The sequence below is a fragment of the Stenella coeruleoalba genome, assembly GCF_951394435.1.
Source record: "Stenella coeruleoalba genome assembly, chromosome: 17".
Taxonomy (NCBI): Eukaryota; Metazoa; Chordata; class Mammalia; order Artiodactyla; family Delphinidae; genus Stenella; species Stenella coeruleoalba.
Window position 1 is genome coordinate 2,979,540 of NC_137163.1, and position 21,524 is coordinate 3,001,063.

At 51.1% G+C, this 21,524-nt stretch overlaps 1 protein-coding gene across 8 annotated transcripts in view; it reads left to right on the top strand.

The window, feature by feature from the left end:
* Positions 1-21,524, top strand: part of AGO2 (argonaute RISC catalytic component 2) — a 98,536-nt gene that overhangs the window by 33,078 nt on the left and 43,934 nt on the right. For 3 of the 8 annotated variants that reach the window (XM_079902129.1, XM_079902133.1, XM_079902134.1), the window contains exons 1-2: positions 14,812-15,383; positions 16,891-17,086. In XM_079902129.1, coding sequence (XP_079758255.1) covers positions 15,236-15,383; positions 16,891-17,086 — 344 coding nt within the window. In that variant the 5' untranslated portion in view covers positions 14,812-15,235. Of the gene's footprint in view, positions 1-14,811; positions 15,384-16,890; positions 17,087-21,524 lie in introns of those variants that run through there. The other 5 variants (XM_079902132.1, XM_079902130.1, XM_079902131.1 and 2 more) reach the window with 3 other exon arrangements.

Genomic DNA, 21,524 nt, shown 5'->3' on the forward strand with positions numbered 1-21,524 from the left:
TTCCAGAAGCCCCCTGCCCGGTCCCCACTCAGCCGGGCTGGCTGGAGGAGTCCAGGGCCCGCCTGTGCTGTGTGACCTCGGGCAGGTCACCGCACCTGTCAGTCTCGGCCTCTTCTGCACAGTGGTGATAACCCCTGCCTTGCAGAGGTGTCGTGAGTGTTCCGGAAAAGTGTGAGGTGCCAGTGGTCCAGGCCCTGGAAGGTATTCCTGGGAATAACCTTGTCGTGCTCAGCAGACTTATTCGTAGAGGGTTACACAGTGCACCTGTGTTCGAACGTGAGCCAGCCACCCAGAATCTGGTTTCCTTTTCCTCTGAGCGAGCGCGCGCTCCCAGGATCTTAAGGCGGCTGTGGCGTGTGCCGCAGGGCTCTGAGTGGAGCGGGTACCTAACCCCGAGGCCCCTGGCGGAGGCTCTTGCCGAGGGCAGCGCTGCTTCGCCGAGCTGTCTTTCAAGTCCGTTTTATACCCGCGCCTCTTTCGTACCTTACAGTTTGATGTTGTTGTTTGTAAGTGGCGTCTTTGTGACCTAACTTTCCTAATTAGTAGTCGCTCACATACGGGGATGCAATGGATATCTGGAATCTTGTTTTCAGCAAGCCTGTCGAGTTCTTTTTAGTTCTGACAGCATGTGTGGGTTCCGCCTTAACTTCATGTAGGTGGTCATGTCGTCTGTGCGTGGCAGTTTTGTGTCTTCATTTCCAGTCACGTTGCATATTTTCTTTCTCTTTTGTTACCGCCCTCGCTCAGATCTGTTCAAGTGGTGATTCCAAGCCTCGCTGTTTGGTTCTGTCCTCCGAAGAAATGCTTTGCTGTGTGAGTGATGTTTTCAGAAGGTTTTTATTAGATGATCTTTATCAGGTCCAGGAAGTCCCTTATGCTAAGTTGGAAGGGGCTCTTGTCTGTTTTGTTTGTTTTTATTTTCTAAATCATGAGAGGATCTTGTTTTCAAACAAGTAAAAACTTACAAGCCATATAAAGAACGTCTGTATACATGCCACCTAGTTTAAAGAAATGGCTTTAAAATGGCTAGAAGCTCTAGGGCCTCTTCTATGTGTGTGTGAAGTGTCTCGGGTCGTGGACCTCCAGAGCCCTGGGCAGACGCAGCGCCCCCAGCTGGCTGCACAGCTGCGTCCCCTTTGCTCCTGGCTGGCTTTGGGGGCTGCACTGTCACTGAAGATGTGGAGCTCAGAATCCTGCAGGCTTTTGCTTCGAAGCCCAGCACACCTGCCTTCTAACTGCGGGACCCTAATCATTAATTTCAGCCCACCCTGTCTACGAAATGGAGCCAGTGATAGACCACTTTACAGAATTCTTAGCACTGGTTGGGCAAATGAATGCAGTGCACTTGTTCAGATACAGGCTTGCCAGTGGGATTACGGGCATCGTTACAGATGCTGAATTACGGTCCAGTTTCAGTGAGCGCTCACCCAGCATTGACGACCTGCCAGGCCCAACAACGTGCTGGGGTGGTGACATGAGTCAGCCTTAGGGTTGTGGGAAGACAGATATCTTGGCCTGCGAACTGCCAAAGCACAAGGTAGAATGGACCCTGGCAGTGGGCACATACACAGTGCGGTAGAAACATCACAAGCGGAGAGGTCAGTTGGGGAAAGTGTTGGGTTATTATCGCATTCCTCTAGTTGAGCAAAGAGCAACAGCAGAGCCGTGGGGAGACGTTCAGTAAGGCGGACTCGTGGGTCCAGGAGGTCTGTCTGCGGGATTTCCTGTTTTCAGGGAGGAAGTGAGGAACAGCTTACAGAGAGGGTGAGGAACGCTCAGAGCAAGGGAAGCGGAGCTGAGGCGGGGAATGAGGAAGGGCTGAGGCTCGTCTTGGGTAAAATGATTTTAAAGGATAGTAGGTTAAGCAGGAGGAAATGTAAAGTCACTCCCGTGAAGATTTCAGCAGTTGATTAGAAGGAGCTGCTTTGGAATGTCACACCTCTGGGGACCAACCCACACTTCTGAATGGTTGAGTCCTGCTGCCTTGCTTGGTCCAAGATAGTTCTTTTCGTGCAGTGGCTTCAAAACATCTGGCCATCACCCCCCCGAAGTCATCCTTCAGGCAGGGACGGGCGCTCTGTTCCCATAAGGGTCAGATGTGGAAAGCCTGGAATTCGTCCCTCTCCCGCTGGTGTTGCCGCTTTGGGGGCTGAGCTGCGTTGTGGACACCTGGGCCGGTCCGTGCTGCCCCATCTTGTTCCTTCTTCCTCCCCTCGTCGTCTTGTGCTGGACCACGTAGAATAATTCACTCAGTGGTGGACGGACGCCCTGCAGCCTGGGCCTCCAGGGTCACCTGTCAGTTCCCCAGACGGGCAGATGACATGGCACCTTGATTCTGAGTGACACGGGGTGTGTGTGGGTGTCAGCAGCAGCCCAGCTGGTAGAAATAGACATTTACTCTTTTCAAGGCAGGCGAAAGGCTAAGACTTCCCTCAGCAGCCCTGTGGGACAGAACTAAAATGGTTGTTTCTCATTCTTGATGTCGTTTTTCTTCTTCCTGATTCTCTTTCTCTAAAAATTCATCAGGCCTCACAGGTAATACTGATAGGTCAGGTTTTAGCGGGTTTGCATTAGCTGGAGCTATGTGGATGCTAACTTACCCATAGTCCGTTACCGAAATTCAACTTAAGGCTTGAAGTCAGCAGGTAGTTCCCAGGGAGAAGGTCCTGGCTCGGAAGCCCGTTAGCGGCCAAGCCTTTACCGCCTGAAAAGCTGTTGTGGGGGGGTGGGGGTGGGGCAAGGCCTCCAGCCCCGCTCCTCTGCTGCTCACCTGCGTGTGTGCAGATGGCGCTCAAGTAGTTAACGGAGTAGTACCTGCCCTGAATAGGTGAGGCGCGCCCTCTGTATTGGGTTTTCTTTTCCATTAAAAAAAAAAAAAAAGAAAGAAATGCCGTCCATATGTCCACGGGTGGCCCCCTGCCGCTTGGCGTCACTGCCCCAGTGAGTCGTGGGCTTCTCGCGGGGACCTCGCCCAGCATCAGTGCAGACTCGCTCCCCCAGAGGGGGCCCTCCGGCGTCGGGCTCCCCTAGTGCTTGCACGTACAAGGCGGTGGTTTCTTGCCACCTCAGAAGATGATTCAGTGTGTGTGGAGGGAGAAGGGGGACCCCAGCCTGAGTCAGAGCTCTGGGTGGGAGCAGGCCCGCCCCGTGTGCCGAGGGCCACATTCCGAAATGGGCAGAAACAGCGTCTGAGCTGCTTTTTTTCTCGTGTGCAGTTCCAGTATGGGTTCCCCTTATCCGGGCTGTAAAACCCAAACTGTGGCTTTAATCTTGTGTTTCATATAACACGTGTGCAGGCAACAGTGCAGAAGCGCGTGGTGAGCTTGGGGCGAGGACACCTAGGTTTACACCCTGCCCTGGCAGTGGGGTGCCCTTTGGCGGGTCCCCAGGCACTGCCCGGCACCTAGGGTCCTTCCAGCCCTCCTGGCTGCAGAGGGAGGCGGAGGCTGCCCTGTCTTCCAGGAGGTGGAGCTGGGTGCCTGCTGCCTGCCATGGGCGAGGGGCTTGACCTTCTCATCTCACTCTGTTCATCTGTAAAATGCAGACGGAAGTCTTAACAGGCCTGCCACAAATCCTGAATTAGGCAAGTTTTAAAATCAGTGTGGTTATCTATTAAATGGGGGTAATGACTATGCCTATATCTTGTAGGTTTTTAACAAATCGGCCGTATTATTATTTTTCCAATACTAGATATCATATGCCCACTTGAAAAATACAGAGGCGGAAAGAGGACCAGTCATAGCATGACCATTTGGGAATATTCACTGTTAATATTTTTCTAATCCTTCCTTGAGTTCTCCCATTCATACACCAAGCGTGTGTGTGCGTGTGTACGCGCACGTGTGTAAATAGAGGACAAATGCGATTGCATCAAACGCTGTTTTGGAACTTTCTCCCACTTGGACATCCTTCCATGTAACGACTGTAGATGTGTTGTGTCAGGAAATTACTGTAATGGTTTATTTAACCAGCTCTCTACTGATGGACGCTTTTGTCATTGTCAGTCTTTTATTGTGATATACTACGATAAACGCCCTTAGGTATAGGCCCCTGGGTATTGTAGGATAAACACCTAGACGTTGAGTTACTAGATCAAAAGGAACATGATTTTAAAAGATTTCTGAAACATACCTTCAAAACCACCTAGTTTGGATAAGAGTGATATTTTCCCCCAAGCTCTTATAAATACCAGATGGGCAAAAAATTACTTACAGTTTTTTTTGGGGGGGGGTGGGGATTTCTTTGTGTAAAGGCTGGATGTATCTTCTACGTTTGTTGGCTACTAGGGTTTCCTATGCACACTCTCCATTCATAGATGTTGCCCATTTTCCAGTTGGAGTTTTTAATCCTCAGAAATTTAAACTCTGTATCCAGGTTTATATTTTTAGGTTTGTGAGTTTATTATGTCAAAATTTTCTGAGTTTATCCAGTGCTTAGAGAAGTCTTAAAAGATCTCATGTACTCAGGCTTGCCTCTTACGGCCTCTACTTTTGGCTCCCACCCCATAATTATAAAAGTTATTCAATTTTAATATATTTCTTTGGATGTTTTTGTTTCACTTAAAAATGTTTATTTACGGTTTGTATCCATTTGGAATTTTTTTTTAATAAATGTATTTGTTTATTTATTTCTGGCTGCGCTGGGTCTCTGTTGCTGCGCGTGGGCTTTCTCTAGTTGCGGTGAGCTGAGGTTACTCTTGGTTGCGGTGCATGGGCTTCTCGTTGCGGTGGCTTCTCTTGCTGTGGAGCGCGGGCTCTAGGCGCGCGGGCTTCAGTAGTTGTGGCTCGCGGGCTCTAGAGCGCAGGCTCGGTAGTTGTGGTGCGCGGGCTCAGTTGCTCCGCGGCATGTGGGATCTTCCTGGACCAGGGCTCGAACCCGTGTCCCCTGCGTTGGCAGGCAGGTTCTTAACCACTGCGCCACCAGGGAAGCCCTGGAATTTATTTTTAATAAAATGTAAGGAAGCTCTCCTTAATTTTTTAATATTCAGAAAGCTGTTCTTGTCCTCCTGTCCCACTCATGGACATGCCACCTTCGCCCACCCTGACCTGTCATAGCTGCCTGCTTCCGGCCTCTCTCTGATGTTTCTGCCCGCCCCGTTCTGAAGGTGGGCACCCCGAGAACAGGGGAGTCGAGGGTACTCAGGTGATGCCCAGTGAGTGAGTCGGAGCCGGTGTGTGGAGGTGCTCGGCGTGGGGCTGGCCATGCGGATCTCGGGGAGGGCACTGAGCGCTGTGCAGTTCGGCTTGCTAGCAAAGCTCTCGTGCCGTGAGGGCAGCAAGACCTGTGTCCGAGTCCCGGCTTTGCCTGTCACTCACCTTCTGGTCACCTCGGCTTCCCGTCTGTAAAGCGGGATCCTGTTTGCCTTACCCAGGGTGAGGACTAGACGAGATGATACACGTGATACACAGTGTACGTGCCTGGTGCACTAGTGGTGGCTGTTACTTCCTGAATTATTATGGGAGCTCAGAATAATAATATACGTATTACAAAGAGAAATCACCCATTTTCTGTAGGTACTGAGAGGTGTTCCAGGTAACTGGGATGAAGTAGTTAAGGTAAAAGGGCACTAAACTGGGTTTTCTGAACTTTCCCAGCTGCTTTAGAGGGATGATAGGTTAGATTCCTGAATGTCTGGGGTGATGAAAAGGATCTGGGTTCTTTGGAGAAGAAGACTTTCCTGAAGTATGAGAGATGTCATGTGAACTCTTCCGTAAGGGAGGCTGGAGGAGGCGAGGCATTGCTTTGGCGGAGGGCTCAGCGGGGATTGCTTTGGCGTCGGCACTGCGGTTGGCGGGCATGGTGCCCTCTCTGCCGCCCTGGTTCCTCACCTGTGGAGTGAAGACAGTGTCCGAGAGGGTGGACGTGAGAACGACGAGGAGGCACCTGAAATCTCGTGCCCGGAGCGTAGCGGGTGCTTGGTCAGTGCCGGCCTCTTGAGTTGGAAGGGGGCAAGGCTGCTCACCAAAGGCGGAATGGTAGTCCTCGCGTGAATGCCTCATGTTTTTGCCACAAAACACTTGGCATTGAGTTATAAATCAGTAAAGGCATTTCTCCCGACAGTGGGTGTGACACTGAGCTATTCTTTTTTCACCTGTGCACTCGTTTGTTCAGTCATTCATTAAACAGTTGCACCAAACCAGACCTAACCTCTGCCCTGGTGATGCTTATGTTGGTGGGAAAGGCAGTTACTAATCAGAAAGTCACAAGATAACTGTAAAATCAGAACTAGTAAGTGCTGCAGAGAAATGTGTGGGAGAAATGCACGTATGATCGCTTTCCTGTTTTCACGGGGCTTTTTTGTAAAGCGCTTCCAAACTTTCTGACAAACGCTTCAAAGAACCCCTAGTCCACAATAATGTCATATCAGCCATTTGGGGGACATTTCTGTAGGAGGTAATTTGTATTTTACAAGTATTTCTTTAATCCTTCCTCGTGTTAATTATAGTATTTCTGATATTGTTGAGTAAAGACAGATGGTGAATCAGAGGGGGCATTTTTAACTTAAGAGGGAAAGTTCATTAAAACATTTTCTATGAGAAAAAAAGTTTTCTGGGGCTTCCCTGGTGGTGCAGTGGTTGAGAGTCCGCCTGCCGTTGCAGGGGACACGGGTTCGTGCCCCGGTCCAGGAAGATCCCACATGCCGCGGAGCGGCTGGGCCCGTGAGCCATGGCCGCTGAGCCTGCACGTCCGGAGCCTGTGCTCCGCAATGGGAGAGGCCACAGCAGTGAGAGCAGTGAGGCCACAATGGGAGAGGCCACAGCAGTACCGCAAGCAAAAAAAAAAAAAAAAAAAAAAGTTTTCTTTTCACACATCACAGGGGTGGCTTTGGGGACTGTTCCTCAAAGAAGATTGTGTTTTTAATGCTGATGGGAATTTCAGGTTAACCACAAAAGCCCACTTAAAAACCCATTGTAGGACTTCCCTGGTGGCGCAGCAGCTAGGAACCCACCTGCCGATGCAGGGGACACGGGTTCAAGCCCTGGTCTGGGAAGATCCCACATGCCGTGGAGCAACTAAGCCTGTGCGCCACAACTACTGAGCCCACGTGCCACAATTACTGAAGCCCGCGTGCCTAAAGCCCGTGCTCCGCACCCATGCCCCGCAACAAAAGAAGCCACTGCAATGAGAAGCCCGCGCACCGCAACGAAGAGCAGCCCCCGCTCTCCGCAACTAGAAAAAGCACGCGCGTAGCAACGAAGACCCAACGCAGGCAAAAATAAATAAATAAATAAGTAAATTTATTTAAAAAAAAAAAAAAACCAAAAAAACCCCATCGTAGACAAAGTTCTTTGAATTTGCAACAAAAATAGAGACTAATATTAGTCACTGATACGAGGGTAGCTGGGTGCTTGTCTTGTAATGAATCCTCAGTGGTCCGTCTGGCTTGTGGCCTCTTCCCGTGCAAGCTGCATGCTCCCTGGGAGAGGCTGAATATCTTCAGGGTTTTGGGGCCTTTGGGGCCGGCTCTCACCTGGGCGCATTTGCCCCTGGGGTCACAGCTCCCTGTTCAGGCCGCCTTCGGGGCCCTCTCTTTGCATGTTACCAAGAACCAGGTGGGAATTTCCACCGAGAGCGGAAGACGTGAAAGGCTTACAGGAACGGTGGCCCGCGCGAGGGTGACACATTTACAGAGAACAGGTCTGCAGACCACGGCTGGCTGCCTTCCTTGCAGGGCCTGTCCCTATCCCCTCCCCGGTCTGGGGAGGCTGCCACTGTGTCGCCGGGCTCCGCCCAGCCCGCCCTTCCTCTTCATCTAGAGGAGTTGCTGTGCAAGCCTGCCCGAGGGCACGAGGAGGAAGAAAGTCCTCTGGGCTGCTGTGGGCTTGGGGGATGGGGGCTCACGCCCGGGCTGGGACCTGCAGGCCTGGGGGCGTCAGCGGGGCTTGATGGTCAGCCTCTGCTGTGGGGTGTCCCCAGAGCCCCTGCGCTCTGGGCTGACGTTGACTATCCCATCGGAACGCTGGTGGCACCAGACGCTGCTGAGAGCAAGTCCTCCTGCAGTGACCGGACCTGGGTCCTCCCTGCCCCGAGCTGACTCTGAGCTCGCGGGGCAGCAGGAGCGAGGCCCGGGCCAGGCGGAGGTGTCTGTGTCTCGGCCTGGGTTCCATCCCAGCTCCACCTGGCAGGGCACTCGGGCCGGACGTGCGTGTGGGCGAGCGTTCCTGGGTCCTTGTGTCTGGTCAGACGGTCCCTTTCTCCGGGAACTCAACTGGGTTTGGTTTGTTTCCCTGCTCACAGTTGGCTGTCGGTCGCCTGGGTCTAACGCTGCGGTCATGTTTGACTTGATCTCCAGCTGACAGCAGGCGTGCCTGTCTGCATTCTTAGTGCTTCGTCCTGACACTGCTTCCACTCACTTCAGCAAAGAGGCTGCTGGGATTGTTTAATGCAGTTCAGTCAGTTTCGGTGGCCACAAGCGAGCCCTGCCTGTGTAGGCAGCAGGTGGATTTGGTCCGTGGTAACCGTGTGTCCTGGTTTCAGCGGGAGAGTGCTGGTCTGTCGGCACCTGCTTTCTGGTCTGTGCCTGACGAGCTCTTCTAGCCTATGAGGAGACACACCGCCCCAGGCCTGGCCCGGGGAGCCTGACACGCCACCCATCCTCCACACAGCGAAGCATCAGGGAGCTGATGTCCACACCGGCTTGGCCCCGGGCGTGGCGTGGAAGGGCTGGACAGCCCTGAGCTGTTTTTATCACTTTCTTTTGCCTTCATAGTTTCTGGCTGTGATACCCAATATAATGAAAACAGAATTCTAAAAGGAGAATAGGGGATGCATGGCTTTGAATACAGACGCTTACTTTGAGATTCTGGAAAGAGCTTTACAATGGCCTCCTGGTATCTGGGTGGCAAATGTTTGATCCCAGCCCCACTGAGACGTGGGTGCTGGTGTGCTGGGCTCACTTCCTGGAGGAGTGCCCCACCCTCCAGCCTCCCAGCAAGGCTGTGGCCCAAGTTCAAGCAGCACGGAACAGCCAGTGAGTGCAGACAGGAACGTCATTTGGGCTTTTCTTAAGGAACATTTCAGTCACCCAGGAGCGAACAGTCACGCAGATCTTTTTGTTTTTGAACGTCAGATAACTCATAGTGCGATGTGGTGGAAGGGGCGGGGCCGGGGCGGGGCCGGGGCCGGGGCCGGCAGCTCTGGGTAGTAAGATGTGGTGGAAGGGGCGGGGCTGGGCCGGGCCGTGGCCGGCAGCCCTGGGCCCCTTCTGGGCAGTCCTGGTGCTTGCTGCTTGGTACCTTTGTGCTGCTTCCTGGGCCTCCCCGAGACCAGGCCCCCAGACCTGCCCAGATCCGGCTCACAGTTGATGGCTTAGAGCAGGTGGGGGTGAGTTGCTGTCTCCTCTGGGTCTCCAAGATTGTCCAAGGTGACTCCAGCCTTCAGGTTCTGTGATTTATTTCAAGTCGACCGTGGTCAGGAATGCTGTTCTCGGCCTGATGGTATCAGCTGGCACCCAGACCTTTGCGTTTGTGCTTGTAACAGCAGATGCGCCATGAAAGCTGGAGTGAAGGGGCAGGGGCGGAGGCCAAGCGGATTCCAGATCCGGGTGCCTGACCTAATGTGGTTTGCAGTTTTTTGAAAGTTCAGTTCCATGTGCCTAAGTACTTAGAAAACAGCATTTGGAATGAAGAGCTTCTCTGAACAACTATGCTTGTCCCCTTGCTCACCCTGGGACAGCTTGATTTCCACACTGGTCATCAGGGAGTTTTTGCCTTGCTTCTTCCCAGGATCCGCTCCCATGGCCCTAGGTGCCCAGCGCGGGTAGAGCCGTGGGCCCTGGGGCACTGCTGTCAGGCCTTATCAGGATGTCTGATTTCTGATTCCCAACTCAGCAGCGTGGTAGGCGGGCCCGTGTGATGAGCAGAAGAAGCCTGGAGAGCCTGTTGTCATGGCAGCCGGTAAATCGTGAGCTCACATCACGTCAGGGATGGGTGATCTCAGGGCAGCCATGGAGACAGAGCCCCTGTGGGCCTGCAGGGCGTGGTGCTGTCTGCAGGGCTGTTCCTGGTGGAGGGACGTCAGACCTGCCCACCCTCCACACCGCCACAGAGACCACGGAGGTTTTGTGACGTTATCAGCAGCCGAAACACTCTCCTCTCTGCTTAGAGATGAGGCCACCCTGTGCCCCTAGAGCAGGTGGTTCCCAAAAGTGTGCAGTCATGAGCCTCTTTGTCAGTCTGGTGACGCTTGTGGATGGATCCCTTTCCAGAATAATGTTTTTTAAAGCAAAGAACAAAATACATAGGATGACAAAGAAAACTGGTTGTATTGAAATAGTTATCAAAATACCAAACCAAAAGGGTGACAGAGTAACAAATGGGTCCTTTAGCACCTTTAATAACAAGGTCCAGCAGCAGGTCTAATGAACATCATGATTTTGAAGTAGCTTCAGGTTTTAAACGTACATTGTGGCGTCTGTGACCGCTGCCACGTGACAAGACAGCTCTGTGTTTTCTGCTTGTCTGGTACACAGACCTCAGTAAGTGGCAGCTATGATTATGCTCTGAAATGCTAATTGAATGAACTTGGTGAGGCTAGATTATTATGCACTGTTAGTGCATCTCTCTTATTAATTTTGTTTGTTTTTAAATATTTATTTATTTGGCTGCGTCGGGTCTTAGTTGCGGCACGTGGGATCTTTTGTTGTAGCGCGCAGCTTCTCTAGTTGTGGCGCACGGGCTTCTCTCTAGTTGTGGCGCACGGGCTCCGGAGTGCACAGGCTCAGTAGTTGTGGCACGCGGGCTCAGTAGTTGTGGCGCACGGGCTTAGTTGCTCTGCGGCATGTGGGGATCTTCCCGGACCAGGGCTGGAACCCGTGTCTGCTGCATTGGCAGGTGGGTTCTTAACCACTGCACCACGAGGGAAGTCCCCCGAGTGTATTTTAAAATATATATTTATTTATTTATTTGGCTGCGTGGGGTCTTAGTTGTGGCGCGCAGGCTCTTTGTCTCAGTGCGCGGGCTTCTCTCTAGCTGTGGTGCATGGGCTCAGTAGTTGCAGCGTGTGGGCTCTCTAGTTGAGGGGAGTGGGCCCTAGAGCGCATGGGCTTAGCTGCTCCGTGGCATGTGGGATCTTAGTTCCCCAACCAGAGATTGAACCCGCGTCCCCTGCATTGGAAAGTGGATTCTTAACCACTGGACCACCAGGGAAGTCCCTTGTTTGATTTAAACCTTGTCTGCTCTCTCAGAAGGACTTGAGGCAGCTCCGCTTTGGTGGCAAACCTCACATGCTCTGATGACAACAGGACCTGTGTCTGAGTCCCAGCTTTGCCTGTTAGTCAACTTCTGGCGTAACAGATGATTTAAATTTTCTTTGTATTTTTCTACATCTTCTGTAATAAGGGTGATAATCAGAGAGAAGACTGCAGTGTAGGAAAGATTCACCCAGTCGCCCGCGTCCACCATCATGGGTAAGGAAACGAGACGGCTTCCTTGAGTGGAAGTTACCCACAGGTGCTGCTTTAGGGCGGGCCCCATGATCTAGTCGGTGAAGAATGGCCCCGCCGCGAGCTCTTGGGTACCTGGCACATTCGGAAGGAGGCCAAACTTCCTTCTCTTGGAGGGGGTCTTAGCTGCCGTGAGGTCGCCTCGTGTCTTGGGGCCCTGCCCGTGCTGGTGCATGTAGGCAGCAGTCTCAGGGGATCTCCTTGGCTCCTCGGGTGTGTGACCTGCGTCCCCAGTTCCGGGTGGGAGAGAGGAGGGGTGAGTGTGTGGGTTTGCGTCCGTGTGTCTCCATCCTTCGCTCGGTGGGGGGGGGGGGGGCGCTGGGACGGGCGAGCAGCGCTGGCGAGGGGCTGCCAAGAGATGGTGAGGGCAGGTGTCCCACAGGCCTGCTCTGGGACCTTCCTCTTCCTCTGACAGGCCAGCGACAGTCCAGACCTTGGGCGTGGGTTTCTGCAGGACGCCCAGTGCAATGACAGGCTCGCCTCCCGTGGAATCTCTTGAAAGCTTTCTGGTTTCTATGAGCCGGTTACTCATACAGGAAGTCGATTACTCATTCACTACATGTTTCCCTTTCACTGATTGAGCTGTGGCTCTAACGATGGAAATTTTAAACACACCTCGGCAGCAACTCGGCAAACCCTCGTGCCTGCTTTGTCCCTGACGCTGTGCTGGGTTCTCAGGCTCGGGGACTCCTGCCCGCAGCACTCTGGTCAGGAATGGGGGCTGGTGGCCGAGTCACTGAAGTGCTGGGGCTGTGCTGGTAGTTGCTGTGGACGAGTCCTTGCCCGCCGTGACAGCCAGTGTTGCTGGATGAGAAAGAAGCGTTTGCCTTCCCGATCCCAAAGGGTTTGCCCCGTGCAGAGGCAAGCCTAACCGCGGGAAATCCATTCCAAACAAAACTGTTGGATGAGTCGCTGGATGGGCAATGTGCTGTGCGGGCTGCCTGGGGTTGGGAGCAGCGAGGCGGTGGGGCTGCCGGCCGTTCTCACAGGAAGGCCAGACCTGAATTTCTCCGTGAAGAGGGGAGGAGATGTGAGAGGGCTCGGAAGCTGGGGGCGCTCGCTCGGCCTGCCAGCATGGCAGGAGCGGGGGAGATGAGGTGGCACCTGAAGGTGGGTAGGCACTTGGGGCTGGGTCCCCGCTGAGCAGGCGGCCGGCGCCACAGCCAGTTGGCTTAACGCCAGCTCCGTGAACTCCTCCCCAGACGCTGCCTCGTCTTGGGCTGGGCCTCGGGCTTCCATTTGCTTGTAGGTGTTGGTGACACCCGCTCCTGGGAGCCCAGGGTAAGAAGGCCGAGCAGGGAGCTTGTGCTCTGGGCTCTCCCCACGTCCCCTCCTCACCCTTTCCCTCCGACTCCCTGCCCGTCCGGTGCACCTGTGCGTGGCAGCCCCCATTCCTGCTGCAGTGCGAGGGGCCGCGGGCCGTGTGAGGGGAGCCCCTGGAGAGCTCAACTCTAGGTGATGTGGGCTGGATTTTCGGTTCCCCTGTGTCACATGCGCGCGCGTGCCCGTTCGTTCGTCCCTCCTTTTAGCCTCGGGGCCAAGAGCTGACAGCTCCTCCCTCTCCCCTCCTGTCCCGCGTCCCTTCCCCAGCACGGGTGGAGCTCTGCGCTTCCACTGCTCCACTGCTTCCTCTCCGGAGCTTTGTGTGTGGATCTTCCTGCTTGTTTCGGCAGTTTACACTTGGGACTCCCTACGCGTCAGAAAAACAGATCCAAGGTGTCTCAGGACTGAGGCCTGGCGCAGTTTTCATGACCCTCGGTGGGAGAGTTTCCTTCCCAAAGGTATGAAACACAGGTCCTGGGCGTCCCTGGTGGCGCAGTGGTTAAGAATCCGCCTGCCAATGCAGGGGAGACGGGTTCAAGCCCTGGTCCGGGAAGATCCCACATGCCGCGGAGCAACTAAGCCCGTGCGCCACAACTACCGAGCCTGCGCTCTGGAACCCATGCGCCACAACTACTGAAGCCTGCATGCCTAGAGCCCGTGCTCTGCAACAAGAGAAGCCACTGCAATGAGAAGCCCGCTTGCCGCAACTAGAGAAAGCCCACGCGCAGCAAGTAAGACCCAATGCAACCTAAATCAATCAATCAATAACTCTATATTAAAAGAAAAAAAAAAAGCCACACAGGTCCTCACCCTGTTCCCTCTGCTTAGAGGGCTTTAACTTGTGACTCTATATTCCATACGCTCCCCACGAACTGTCGGTATTTTCATTATTAAAATCTAGAAGCAAGGAAGAAATATCTTATGAAATTATATATTTTATAAATAATTTACCATTGCATTTTCCCCATTGCTTTTATTAATACAGGTTAGTGACGCAAACTGGTGAACTGTTCTCCTTCTTTCCCGCGGCTTATTGTGTCCAAGTGGTGGGTGTTGGGGGTATAGGAGGCGTAGGCTCAGCCTGAGAGGTGGGCCCCAGGCCTGACCCTGCCTTGCTGAGAGGTAGGTAAGGCTGGGGACTGACAGCTGGCGGGCGGGGGCGGGGGCAGCCTGGGGAGTGGGATGGAGTGGGCACGCCAGCTGTGTTACTACTCTCTGGGCCTTGGACAGCTTCACAGTTCACAGGCGACCCCTTTGCTCCGTAGCTGTGAGGCGCAATTAGGAAACGTGAACCAGAAGGGACCTACTGTATAGCACAGGGAGCTATACTCAGTATTATATAATAACCTATAAGGGAAAAGATTCTGAAAAAGAACATACATGTGTATAAATATGTGTGTGTATAATGTATATATGTATGTATAAAACTGAATCACTGTGCTGTACACGTGAAACTTACATGATATTGTAAATCAACGGCAAGAAAGAAAACTGTGAAAGCGCTTTGTAAGCTGGGGCTCCCTTCAGTGTGGCTCGCGCTCCGGTTCCTGGGCCAGATTTCTGTGGCTCTGTGGCTGGACGTTTCCTGGGACACGAAGGTTTAACCTTGACTCTTCTTGCCGGGTGGGAGTCCACCTGAGAACAGGGACCTCGTGTCAGTGGGCACTCAGTGCTGAGTGCAGAGTCTGCATCTGTCCCCAGGGAGCAAGTGGTGTCCCCTCCTTGGCGTGGTCAGGACCCTCAGTGCGAGGACCCCGTGTGACCAGCTGACTCTGGAGAAGTAAACACGGTAATCCACTGGGTGTCCTGCACTCAGACACTCTCCTGGGAGGTGATGTGTGAGCGGCTTGAGAACTCTGTTTATTTTTGTATCTCTGGTCTCTGGCACGCTACCCAGCACGTAAGGGGCACCCAGGCGTGCTTGTTGAAGGGATGGACTGTTGTGAAAGGCTGTGAATATGTCATCTATGAAGTCATAGTAGCTTAGTGGAGAGAGACCCAAAGGTCTCCAGATGGTTTAGCTCAATGAGATTAATAACCTTTAGAGCATGTTGGTTTTCTCATAGAAAGAAACCAAAGTATAAAACAAGTAATTCAAAGACTCCCTGAGTTTTACTATGTCAGAAATACAGTAAGAACAGCTGCTATTATTTTTTGTAGAGTACTTTTGTTTCCAGTGAATGTCAGTAGGGATTGCAGTGCATGGAATTTTTTTTAAAATGAGAACTTTTTTGAAGCAAAGATATTTGAGCGAAAATTAAAGGTATACTGTTAATCGGAAATTTTTTTCGTTGGTTCTTTTCCTAAAACGACTTTGAATTTTATTAATGGAATTACTGAAAATTCGAGTTGGGACAAAGTGTTTTTCTGTTTTGTTTTGTTTTTGTTTTTTTTAACTGTCGGGGGTGGGGGGGAAGCACTCCTAGATGAAGTTAATGGATTTAAGAGTCATGGAGGAGGGACACTGTCATGACGGTCTGGGTCCCTTTAATTCCATATGAGTCTTACCCCTTTGGCTTTGTCTCATTTGCTAACAATTCACACTGCCCCATCTTTAATCTCTCACATGCAGAGAAAGAGAACAGAAGTGTACGTGGCAAGCATGGTAACCAAAGAGGTATATTATAAAGCACTTTTAAGTAACGAATTGGCTTTACTGCTGAGACTCCTTTGTGGAAAGGTTGGTCTGTTGCAGAGAAGGGGGTGTTGAGTCTTGGCTTCCAGGAGAGAGATGGCAGGGGTAGTTGAGTACCATGTTGACGCAGGCACAGCTGTCGGAAGTCCCTGGAAGAGGGACTGTGGTGTAGGAAGTGGTACTCGGGGGCACAGTGTCAAGGTCTGTGTGTGAGTGTTGGTGTTGGGAGGCTACGCGGGCTTCTCGCTGCTGTGGCCCCTCCCATTGCGGAGCACAGGCTCCGGACGCGCAGGCTCAGCGGCCATGGCTCACCGGCCCAGCTGCTCCGCGGCACGTGGGATCCTCCCGGACCGGGGCACAAACCCGTGTCCCCTGCATCGGCAGGCGGACTTTCAGCCACTGCGCCACCAGGGAAGCCCACGTTCTTGACTCTTGATGTTGCACACACCTTCCTGCGTGACTTCGGTGGTCCGCGGCAGAGGACACTTTGTGAGCGACTTTGGCAGCCTTCCTTTGCCTGTCCGAGCTTGGGCTTTCCCAAGGCTGGATCCAGTGTTTCTGGGCTCGTGTGCGTCAGGTGCTCGCTTAGACCTTGATCCTCAGGCTGCTCGTGGTCCAGCCAGCCAGGCAGAGAGCCAAGTGTGATGACAGCACGGTGCGGCAGACTCGTCCTGGAAATGCCAATGAAGTGAGCTGGACACGCGAGGGCTACAGGAGTGAACGGATTCTTCGGGATTCTTGGGCAGGAGCTGGCATGTGCAGGGCTCTGAAGTGTGAGGCTGGTTCTTGGTGGGGAGGGTTCTTAGAGCTGCAGAAGATAAGGCCGAGACGTGAGTGCCTAAATGTCGGGGCCACGTGCTGGGGGGCCACGAAGGTATCTGGCCAGGGTGAGATCAGAATGTGTGGAAAGTGGGTGAGGGGCCTGGAAGCCGAGCCCCCACTAGGATGAAATGGGAACCCGAGCTGAGGCAGAGAGAGATGGATAGGGAAAGAGGAGTTAGAGAGAAAAGTGGGTAAAACGATGAGCACTGTTGAGCAACTGGCCGTGAGGAATGTGTGCGAAGGGTCTTGACAGTGGAGTAGACCACAGCCTCACCGGTGGAGGCGCAGGCCTGGGGGAAGGACTTTGAACTGCGGGTGCAGGGCTGGAACTGTGAGGCTGTCAGAAGAAGTGAAGAGGGTCGGTGAGCGAGGAGGGGACCGGGGAGGGAAACCTTTGAGCAAGGAGGGTGAGGGGCAGTGTCGCGGCCGAGTGGCCGAGGAGGGGTGCGCTCTGGGGGGCCTTGAGCCTGGCACTGGGGCGCTCTGCGATGAGGTGGCCCGGGCGGGGTGGGGCATCAGTTTCGGGGGGGGGAAGGAGGGGGTGGCAGTGCCGGCGGGCCTGGGATGGCGGGGTCCAGCGGGGTGGGGAGGGCAGCGTGCCGGGGGCAGGCGCCAGCCTCCTCTCAGCGTGGGCCCTGGGTAACAGGGTTCTCTTTGCCGTTTCCAGTGCTTGCCCCTCCTCCACCGCCACCGCCACCCGTCCAAGGGTATGCCTTCAAGCCTCCACCCAGACCCGACTTCGGGACCTCCGGGAGAACGATCAAGTTACAGGCCAACTTCTTTGAAATGGACATTCCAAAAATTGACATCTATCATTATGAATTGGATATCAAGCCAGAGAAATGCCCAAGAAGAGTTAACAGGTATTCTGTTTTGTCCTTTATTTTGAAACGAATCAACCCTCTCCGATTCTCAGCAGATCCTTCTGACCTTTTCTCCCCAGAAAGCTTCCGTTGCATTTTTCTTAAGTGTTCTTGTATTGAGATACAAAGAAATACGCATTGTAAGTGTGCTGCTCAGTGAGTTTTGACGAATGTTTAGCCACGCCCATCACCCCTGAAAGTTGCCTCGTACCCCCGCCCCCCACCACCAGGGCTGGGATCCGTCCCTGGAGGCTCGTTTCCTGCCTGTGTAGATGGACTCGCACGGCCCACGGGTCCATGAGAGCTGAGAGCTGCCCCTTCATCCTGCTTCTCTCAGCATGTTTTTGAGGTTGACCTGTACCACTGTGTGTGTTAATAGCTTCTCATTTTTGTTGCAGAGGAATGTGTTACGATGCAGTTATTTCATGGTTCATTTACTCATTCTCTCATTAGGTGCTTAGGCGCTCAGGGCTTTGCTGTTACGAATGAAGCTGCTGTGAACTGCTTGTTCAAGTCTTTTGTGAACACACGTTTTCATTTCTCTTAGATAAATACCTGGGAGTGCAGTAGCTGGATCAGAGGGTAGTGTAGGTTCAGCCGTAGGAGACTCTGCCGAGTGGTTTCCCGGCGCGCTCGTACCGCCTCGCGCTCGTACCGCCTCGCGCTCCCGTTGGCAGCGAGACTTCCCGCTGCTCCACATCCTTGTCAGCACTTGATATGGTTCGTCTTGTTGATTTTTGCTGTTTCGGTGAGCGTGTAATGGTTTCTTATTGTGGTTTAATTTCATTTCTTGGTAACCAATGAGTTGAGCACCTTTTCATGCATTATTTCCTTTTTTTTTTTTCCAATGAGTTGTTTGACTTTCTTCTTTTAAATTTGTTTGCTTATTTATTTATTTTTGGCTGCATTGGGTCTTCGTTGCTGCGCACGGACGTTCTCTAGTTGCGGCGAGCGGGGGCTACTCTTCCTCGCTGTGCGCGGGCTTCTCATTGCGGTGGCTTCTCTTGTTGCGGAGCACAGGCTGTAGGCACGCGGGCTTTGGGTAGTTGTGGCACGTGGGCTTCAGCAGTTATGGCTCACGGGCTCCAGAGCGCAGGCTCAGTAGTTGTGGTGCGCAGGCTTAGTTGTTCCACGGCATGTGTGATCTTCCCGGACCAGGGCTCGAACCTGTGTCCCCTGCATTGGCAGGCGGATTCTTAACCACTCCGCCACCAGGGAAGTCCCTGAAAGTGGTTATTATATTGTGTGTTCTAAGAAACCTTTGACTTCCTGAAGGTTACAAAAACACTTGTCAATTTTTTTTTTTGAACAATTATAGTTTTAGTATAATTCCTTTTGCTACTGTTGGCATGTGTTTTACTCCTATGTATGTTATAAACCCCATGGTACAGTGCTGTTATTTTAAAGAAATTAAGAAAAGAAAATAGTCTATTTACCCACATATTAACCATATCTAGTTCTCTTTATTTCTTTCTGTTGATCTGTGTTTATACTTGCATCATTTCCCCCTCAGCCTGAAGAATATCTTTTATCCTTTCTCATTGTACAAACCTGCCAGTGATGAATTCTCCCACCATTTTTTAAAATCTGCAAATATGTTTATTTTCTCCTCATTTTTGAAATATTTTTGCTGGATGTAGAATTTTAAATTGACAGTTTTTTCCCTAGCAACTTAAAGATTACGTTATTACGTCGTCTTTTAATCCTCATTGTTTCTGATGAAACCTGTTTGTTGTTGTTGTTTGTAGTTCTCCCATATCTGTCTTTTTTCTTTCAATTACTTTCTAGTTAATTTGCTTTTCACCAGTTTGCCTCTGATATGCCTAGGTGGAGTTTTCTTTGTATTTTTCCTTCTTGGGATCCTTAATGTTTATGGCTTTCATGTTATTTGGGTGAAATGCTGACAGTCATTTCTTTACATTTTTTTCCTGTCCCATTCCCTCCTCTACTTCCAGGATTGCAGTTATGTGTATGTTAGACCATTTGATACTGTCTTGTGATTGTGATTTTAAAAAAAAAAATTGTTCTCCCTCTTCCCTCAGTTTGGGTAATCGTTATTGATCTCTCTTTAAGATCACTTTATCTCCCCCGCCCCAGACACACACCTTTTTTTGGTAATATCCAATATTCTGTGGTAACCATCCAAAAATTTTTTCATTTATATAGTGTACTTTTTCTAGAATTGGCATTTGGTTCTTTTTCATAGTTTACATTTCTGCTGAGGTTTCTCATCTGTTCATTCATAGCTGCCATCTTTTTTCTTGATGACTTTGAATGCATTTATAGTAATAGCATATTTATGATAGCAGCCCGTGTCTGCTAATTACAACAGATGGGTCATTTCAGGGTCTGTTTCTATTGGCAGGTTTTCCCTTAGATCACATGTCACCTTTCCTTGCTTATTTACATGCAGAGTGAATTTTTTGTTCATTGAACATTATGTATGTTACGTTGAGGGAGTCTGGCTTTTGCTATCTTCTCTGGTACCCTCCCCTACAAATTCCTACCTCTTCTGCCCCCATCTCTGCAGCACAACAAGACTGTTGCTCTCTTATGCTCCTTCTCCATTTTGTGATTTGGAAATTGTTCCCAGCAGAGTGAATGTTTGTTTTCCTTCCCTCGGTAGTCACAGTCCTAAGCTGCCTGTTTTCCACTGTCAAAAACAGCTCTCAGGTTTTCTCTAGTTTCTTTAGTTTTTTTTAGGGCAGGAGGAGAAGTCTGCTTACTTTGTCATGGTCAGAAACAGAATTCTGAGTTGCAGTTTGATAATAAGTCAGATTGGTTGCCCAGTTTGTGCTGGTGCCCTATAGAGTGCTCTTTGCTGTAAATTTTTTCCTGATCACAGTCTTGGTATGAGAAAGAACGTTTGGGGAGTCATTTCCCTTATTTGTAAAACTAAACAGTTGGATTCACTCAGTGTGGCCAATATACATTGGTCCAGACTTTTTAGAAGGTGGCTTGGTGTATATGTTAAAATAAAAATGATATATACCCTTTGACCCACTGATTCTACTTCTGAGTATTTATCCCCAAAAGACATGTCTCCAAAGAAACAATACTTGACAGTAAAATGGGGTCCTTTAAATATGTGCTTACTAAAAAATGTGTTTGTGAACCAGAACTTTGGGCACAACTGGTTTAAACAGCTTTATTTACTAAAGGTCTTCTGAGATCTTTTAATATGCCTTATATGCTCTGAGACGCTCAATGAATGGGCTTGTTTGATTTTGAGTTTCCTTGGGACAAAATCCTGTGAGGATCTGTGATTTGGATATACTCTTAGAGCTGGAATGAAGGCATGAAAAAGCACATTTTCTGGGCTTTTGATTGGCATGGTGGCAGTGGGCTCTTATTATGCCATCAACCACGGTGTGCAAGAAGCTTTCTTTTATGAAAATAGGCATGACTAAGGCTTTGTCTTCTGGCAACAGAAAAAGGCTGATGGTGACTAAAATGCGATGTTTTCACCTGACTGTGTTCCCACAGTCCTGTGTAGTTATGACTGTAAGGTTCTAAAGATACCCAGTGTTTAGAAATTGCCTCGTGAAACAGAAAGTAGCAAAGATGGGCTGTAATCTTTTTTTTCAATTTATTGCTAGAATTTTATTTGGTTGTTACAAAATCTGCAAGGGTATGTATATTAAAAGGGGGGCGCCATGAAAGGCAGCCAGAAGAGTAAGTTATCTTCAAGTTACCTGAGGTGCCAGGCTAATTTGATACTATATTTAAACCTTTCCAAGAAAGTAAAATAGCATAGGTAGGCAAAGGAATTGAGAGAGAGAAACAGAGCGAGAAGCATAGGCCATAATGAGGTAAGCGGACACCTTCATGGGAAAAGACTTCATCCCACTTTAACTAAATTTTCATATTTCTAGAAAAAAAACCAAGGTTAGCCAACACCAAGCTGAACATCATCTAAAGAAAAAAACCCAGCCCTTAAATATTTAAGGGTGTTGAGGTGCATTTTGTGGCAAGGCCAGCCCGCAGACCGGCATGCCGTGCTGCTCCCCTGGGTTTTGAGCCAGCCTGAGAGTTGCTGCGTAGTTAAACGTGTGAACCTTCAGGGTTCTTCATTTGACTATTCTGATGGACTTTGGCCTAAGGTCCAATCTCAAAGTTATAACCATTCATAATAGCTTAGAAAAATGTTGGAAGTAAGGTTTTTGTGCTGGCAAAACCCACGTGCTGAAACCTTGACTCAGTCCCTCTCGGCAGCCACACTACCCACCGGCCGACATTTATGAAACCTCCGCTGTGTGATAGGCACTGTGCCGGCGGGCGTACGGTGGGGCACAAGGTAGACATGGTTCCTGTCCCTCGTTGGGAGGGGAGAGTCAGAGCAGTGATTGACAGTATCGGGGCAGAGCTGGAAGAGGGGACCCGGAGGGGAAGGGGAGGCGGAAGAGCAGGCAGCTCCGGCCGCAGACTGTCCCCTGCC